At 38.5% G+C, this 7,424-nt stretch overlaps 1 protein-coding gene across 1 annotated transcript; it reads left to right on the top strand.

Moving 5' to 3' along the window:
• Positions 1 to 594: 594 nt before the first annotated feature.
• LOC122546275 (cell wall protein DAN4-like) lies at positions 595 to 6,916 on the top strand (the record flags this gene model as incomplete). The annotated part of the gene is made up of 10 exons (XM_043685048.1): positions 595 to 619; positions 781 to 840; positions 1,827 to 1,889; positions 2,144 to 2,203; positions 2,866 to 2,925; positions 3,486 to 3,548; positions 3,808 to 3,864; positions 5,400 to 5,456; positions 6,552 to 6,614; positions 6,857 to 6,916. Coding segments are annotated over exons 1-10 (568 nt in total), but the record flags the coding sequence as incomplete, so codon positions are not given.
• Positions 6,917 to 7,424: the final 508 nt, after the last annotated feature.

Raw genomic sequence — 7,424 nt, forward strand, 5'->3', positions numbered from 1 at the left:
AATGTTCTGCTGAGGTCTTCAGTGGAGCCTCGTGTGTTCAATTTAGTCAGATCGTCAATTCTTTGATAAAGAAAGGAAAACAATGGGTCTGTTGTCTGATAAGTGAGATTGGACCTTTGCCCACACTCTCTGCTTGATGGACAATTTCCCCTTACATTCATTCGCAGATGAGAAGGGTCCTCCCCCACGATGCCGAACCATCTGTATACTTGAGTCAAACTTTCTGAGATTAATTTTATGACTGTGCAACAATATCAGGGAACAAGTCATATTCTCCAACTGTGACCACACCTCAAAACCAATTCCCTTTGTGCAAAATCCACTGACTCATATCAGGTGTCTGGTCGATGTAAATGATTTAATATTATTTGTTTGTATTTTCCGTTTAATGACAGATAACGTGTCTTCTCTCAATACTGTCCCATGTGGCATTGGATGTATTGAATGTTGATTCTGTTGTTTCTCCTTCAGAAGAATCAACCACTACAACAGGGACAAGCTCGACAACTGAGACAACTGGCAGCTCCACAGCCAGTGAGTGTCATCTGCATTGATTACAATTCACACTTTTGTTGCAAGTAGAGTACTTTCTGAATGTCAGCATCCTCACTGAGAACACGTATTAACGCCATCAGCTTGATATTCAGCACAATTCATTGTGTCATCTAGATGTTTCTCCCAGTTCCATGACATTCTGTCAGATTAGTTTCAGGGAATGTTGCTTCGGAATCGTTTTGAGGTGTTGTGGTTTTGAATATTATTCATGTTCTTTTTCAATAGCAACAACAACAACAACTGTTCCTCCAACTACACCTGGCTACACCAGTACTTCCACAACAGGTGAGTGATGGTTTCTATTGGGTATAATAGCAATGCCTTGGACATCAATAGCATCACCTTCAGCTTCCTGACAGTGAAAGTCTGTTCATTTGGAATTACAAAAACTGAGTAAAGACTTGGTAGGGGGTAGAGACTGATGTGTCACTTCTTCCCCAAATCTCGATAAGAATTATTTCTGAAACAAACAACGAAACAGGGATCTTCTCATGTGAGCATTTTTGAATCAGCCTCTGTAGTCTTAACAAATGCAGTGACCTTAAAATAAGTGATGAACAAATGCAATGACGTTTGTCTCCTCGCAATGCCATGTCATTTTAGAATTTACTCTGAACCATTTAATTTGTCAGTTTCTAATGATCTTGGGTAAATCTTTGGATTTGCTGGAAAACTCCAGTCACTGAATAACTGAAAGCATGAACTATGGGTCTCCTAATATTGGTGCCTCAACCTTTCAATGGTAGCTGCTGTTGAGAAGTAAAGCAATGTTGTCTTGTCTAAAATTTGCTGGAAACCTCCAACCATTAAATATCTAAAAGCATGATCTTTGAATATACTCGTCCTGGTGCATCAATTTTTGAATGCATGCTGCTACTGAGAAGTGAAGGATGGTCTTTTGTCAAAAAGTCAATTTGTTTCAAAGCCTACTCTAATATTTCAAGGGTCATCATATTCTTGAAAAAATGTATGCTGACAAGTTTCAGTGCCTTAAATATAGTCAATAGCTCAAATAATTCATAGTCTCTCAGTCCTTAAATTATAAAATCAAACTAATTTTTTAAGAAAGCTTGTTACTTCTTATTGTGGAAAAGACCTCTATTTTATTGTCGACACATACCATGTTTTATCAGCTCTAGTCACAAATGTCAAGCCAGTTGGTCATCTTTAGTTTGGTTTGTGCATGATCTGGAGGTGCTGTTTCAGGAGGAACAAACAGCCCCAAATCACAATGGAACACACTGACTGGAAGTTCATTTGTTTTCTTTTAGAAGAAACCACTTCAACAACAGTATACACCACGACAGCACCGTCAACGTCCAGCTCCACACCTGGTGAGTGAACTTTTACTTTATTCAACACGAAGTATTCGGCAAACTGAATCACTTCTCTTAGCATTAATTCAGTTCTATGGAGAATTGACATATTGTACCTATCTCTTTTCCAGTGTTCTATTTGGCATACATATTTATTCACTTGTGTAACATTCCGACGTGCATCCTATCCTCCCTTCATTCTGAAAAACAATAAAAATGGTTTTGGAATGGAATCAAAATGTTGTGACCTTCAAATTTCCCTCATATTTCAGAACAAACCTCCACAACAATCTCACCAACAACGACTGGCTCAACCACTGGCTCCACAACTGGTGAGTAATGATGATTTGTATTAAGAATTGCAAGGCCTTAGATGCAAGTGAGTTGATGGAATTTTGAGTTCTTTTTCAGTCAAAGTCTATTCCCACAGACTTCCAGAATCTCATTCTATTTCTGAGCTTAAAAGGTCAATGCACTTCTATACAATGACAAAACGTGTCTGGTACGGACATGCACCTGTCTTCCCATTGAATCTATTCAGCTTCTCCAAGTATTAAACATTGAGGCTGTTATACTGACATTCCACATCTAATACAGATATTTGCCTGGAACCAAATTGGCTGCACTAAACTTCGTGGTTGCAACCTCCAGTGGCAAACTATGTCATTATGTTAAATTGTTTTTTCTCACCTCACTTTTGAGACTTTGCAACTCACATTACATTTGTGTCCTACCGTCCTTGATGCTTTTCCAAACTGAACCAATGTCTTCAACTAGCACAGGAATACTCCTTTGCTGCAAAGCTGTAGAATGATGCTTTACACAAATTATGATGTAGCAGGATGCTTATTGATTGGACAACTGTGGAAAATAGATTAGAACTGTTTTACACATTGTCTCATCATTTGTGCATTCCCTGCGGGTTGCTATTAAATTGCTCTAATGTTTCTTGATATGTGTTTGGATTGTGATTACATTTCCTTCACTTCAACAGAAACCACAACAACATCAGTGATGACCACCACAGCCAGTTCTACTGTCAGCTCCACAACTGGTGAGTGAGGTCCTTTTACATTAAACATGAGAAAACAATTTGAAGCAAGAACCTACAAAACATCAAGGATCCACATTCTGTCTTCAGAAAATGTTGCGCTGAAGACTTCAGTGGAGCCACGTGCATTTAATTTAGCCAGATCACCAAATCTTTGATAAAGAAAGGACAGCATTGGGTCTGTTGCCTGATAAATTAGATTGGACCTTTGCCCACCCTCTCTTCTTGATTGACAAATACTACTCCCATTCATTGGAAGATGAGAAGTGTCCTACTCCTTGATGCCAAACTGTCTGTATACCTGAGCCAAAATTTCTGAGATTGATATTCTGTCTGTGCAAAAATATCAGCGCACAATTCAATTTCTCCAACAGTGCGCACAGCTCAAAAACAATTCTTTGTCTGCAAATTCCTTTGGCTCATACCAGATGTCTCATCAATGTAATACTTTTAATATTATCTGTTTGTCCATCCATTTCAATGACAGAATACATTAACTTTCCCAATACTGTCCCATGTGACATTGGATGTATTTGTTATTGATTCTTATGTTTCTCCTTCAGGAAAATTAACTACTACAACAGGGACAAGTCCGACAACTGAGACGACTAGCAGCTCCACAGCCAGTGAGTGACATCTGCATTGAATACAATTCATAATTTTGATACAAGCGGAATGCTTTCTGAATTTCAGCATCCTCACTGAGGATGCTTATTAATGCCATCAGCTTGATATTCGGCACGATATTTTGTGAAGAATCTGATGTAATCTAGACCTTTCTCCTAGTTCCATCACATTCTGTCGTGTTGTTTTCAGGGAATGTTGATTCGGAATCATTTTGAGGTTTTTGTGGTTTTGAATATTATTCGTGTTTTTATTCAATAGGAACAACAACAACTGTTCCTCCAACTACACCTGGCTACACCAGTACTTCCACAACAGGTGAGTGATGGTTTCTATTGGGTAAAATAGCAATGTCTTGGACAGCAATGGTGTCACCTTGGGTTTCCTGACAGTGAAATTCTGTTCATTTGGAATTACAAAATCAGAGTTAAGACATGATAGAGGGCAGAGTGTGATCTGTCAACACTTCACAAAATCTCAGTAAGTTTTATTTCAGAATCAAACAATGAAACAGGGATCTTCTTATATGAGCATCCTTGAAGCCAGCCTTTGTATTCTTATCGAATACAGTGCTTTCACATAAGTGATGAAATAATGCAATGAAATTTGCACATACGCAATGGCATGGCATCTTAGACTTCAGATCATCATCTCTTTGATAAAGAAAGAATAACAATGGGTCTTTTGGCTGAGAAGTTAGATTGGACCTTTGCCCACAATCTTTGCTTGATGGACAAATTCCTCTCACATTCATTGGAAGACAACAAGAGTCATTCCTCACGATGTGAATCCATCTGTATACCTGATCCAAAATTTCTGAGATTGATTTTCTGTCGGTGCAAAAATATCAGGGCACAATTCGTTTTCTCCAACAGTGACCACATCTCAGAAACAATTTTTTCTGCAAAGTCCTTCAGCTCATATCAGGTGTCTGATCAATGTAAAACTTTTAATATTATCTGTTTGCACATCCGTTTTAATGACAGAATACTTGTCCTGTCTCAATACTGTTCCGTGTGGCATTGGGTGTATTGGTTATTGATTCTGTTGTTTCTCCTTTAGAAGAATCAACTACTACAACAGGGACAAGGCCAACAACTGAGACGACTGGTAGCTCCACAGCTAGTGAGTGACATCTACACTTTCAGGTGTTTAATGACTGGAGTTTTCAAGCAAATATTAGACAAGAAAACATTGTTTTGCTCTAAATAACAGCTTCCATTCAAATGTGGAGGCACCAATATTAGGTCACTGAATAACTGAAAGTCTGATCTTTGGATCCCCTAATGTTGGTGTCTCCACCTTTCAATGGAAGTTCTTATTGAGAAGTAAAACCATGTTTTCTTGTCATTAAATGCCTGAAAGTATGATGTCACTCACTGGCTGTGGAGCTGCTAGTCATCTCAGTTGTTGGCCTTGTCCCTGTTGTAGTAGTTGATTCTTCTGAAGGAGAAACAAAAGAATCAGCAACTAATACATCCAATGCCACATGGGACAGTATTGAGAGAGAAGTATTCTGTCATTGAAACAGGTGTGCAAACAAATAATGTTAAAAGTGTTACATTGACCAGGCACCTGACATGAGCCAAATGAATCTGCAGAAAGGGAATTGAATACAATTCACAATTTTATTGTAAGTTGAATGCTTTCTGAATTCCAGCATCCTCACTGAGAATGCTTATTAATGCCATCAGCTTAGTATTCAGTACAAGTCATTGTGAAGAATCTGATGTCATCTAGAAGTTCCTCATAGTTCCATCGTAATTCTGTCAGATTTGGTTTCTGGTGAATGCTGCTTCAGAATCGTTTTGAGATTTTGTGTCTTGAATATTATTCATGTCCTTTTTCAACAGCAATAACTACAACTGTTCCTCCAACTACACCTGGCTACACCAGTACTTCCACACCAGGTGTGTGATGGTTTCTATTGGGTATAATCGCAATGCCTTGGATAGCAATGGTGTCACCTTGGGTTTCCTGACAGTGAAATTCTCTTCATTTGGAATTATAAAAATGGAGTTAAGACATGATAGAGGGCAGAGTGTGCTCTGTCAATTCTTCACAAAATCTCAGTAATAGTTATTTCTGAAATGAACAATGAAACAGGGATCTTCTTTTATGAGCATCTGTATTCTTAAAGAATGCAGTAATCTTCAAATGAGTGATGAACTAATGCAATGAAATTTGCACACACGCAATGCCATGGCATCTTAGACTTCACGCTGAACTATTTAATCTGTCTGTTTTTAATGAGCTTCAGTGAAGCTCTGGATTTGCTGGAAATCTCCAGTCATCACATAACTGAAAGCATGAACTATGGGTCTCCTAATATTGGTGCATCCACTTTTCAGTGGAGGCTATTATTGAGAACTAAAGCAATGTTTTATTGTGTAAAATTTGCTGGAAAACTCCAGTCATTAAATACCTGAAATTATGATCTCTGGATACACTCATAATGGTGCATCCACATGTGTATACATGCTAGAATTGAGATGAAAGGATTGTCTTCTTCTCTAATAGGAAGGGCATGTGCCCTTCTTCCTGAGGAAGGGCATGTGCCCGAAACGTCGAATCTCCTTTTCCCTAGATGCTGTCTGACCTGCTGTGCTGTTCCAGCAATAAAGTTTCAGCTTCTTCTCTAATAGTCAATTTGCTACAAAACCCACACAAGTACTTGAATTGTCATCACATTCTTGAAAACAGAAATGCTGACAGGTCTCTGTGCTTCAAATCCAGTCAATGACTCAAATAAGGCACAGTTTCTCTGTTCCCAACTTGGAAAATCAAGCTCATCTTTTTTCGAATGCTTGTCACTTCTGATTGTGGAATATACCTATTTATTGTCGACACATACCATGTTTTATCAGCTCTAGTCACAAATGTCAAGCCTGTTGGTCATCTTTAGTTTGGTTTGTGCATGATCTGGAGGTGCTGTTTCAGGAGGAACAAACAGCCCCAAATCACAATGGGACACACTGACTGGAAGTTAATTTGTTTTCTTTTAGAAGAAACCACTTCAATAACAGTATACACCACGACAGCACCGTCAACGTCCAGCTCCACACCTGGTGAGAGAAGCTTTTGTTTATTCAACAGAAAGTATTCACCGAACAGAATCACTTCTCTCAGTATTAGTTCAACTCTTTGCAGAATTGAGCTATTTTACCAATCTCTTTTCCAGTGTTGTACTTGAGATTCATATTTATTCATTTCCACAATGTACTTGACATAAATCTTTTCCTCGTATATTGCTGAAAAACATGGAACTGAAGTAAATTGTTGTTACCTTCAAATTTCCCTCATATTTCAGAAAAGACCTCCACAACAGTCTCACCAATAATTACTGGCTCAACCACTGGCTCCACAACTGGTGAGTAATGATGAATTCTATTCAGAATTTCAACGCAGATATAAGTGAATTGATGGATTCTTTCACACTTTTCAGTCAAAGTCTGTTCACATCATCTTCCAGAATCTTATTCTATTCCTACAAGAGGAGATTATTTTGAACATCAAAAATCTATGCCTGGGATCAAACTGCCTGCACCAAACTTTGATATTGTTTACCATTGCACGTTATGTTAAATTATTTTTCCTCACCTCACATTTGCCACATTGCTGCTCACATTACATCTGTGTCATACTGTCCTGGATGCTTTTGCAAGCAAAACACTATCTTGATCTATGACAGGAACAGTCATTTGATGGAGAGCTGGAGAATGATGCTTTATGCAAATTATGATATTGTGTCATAGAGTCATCGAAACGTACAACATGGAAATAAACCCTTCAGTCCAATTTGTCCATGCCAACCAGATTTCCCAACCTACCCTCATCCCATCTGCTATCACCCGGCCCATATCCCTCCAAATCTTTCC

Source organism: Chiloscyllium plagiosum, unplaced genomic scaffold, assembly GCF_004010195.1.
Source record: "Chiloscyllium plagiosum isolate BGI_BamShark_2017 unplaced genomic scaffold, ASM401019v2 scaf_77296, whole genome shotgun sequence".
NCBI classification, from domain to species: Eukaryota; Metazoa; Chordata; class Chondrichthyes; order Orectolobiformes; family Hemiscylliidae; genus Chiloscyllium; species Chiloscyllium plagiosum.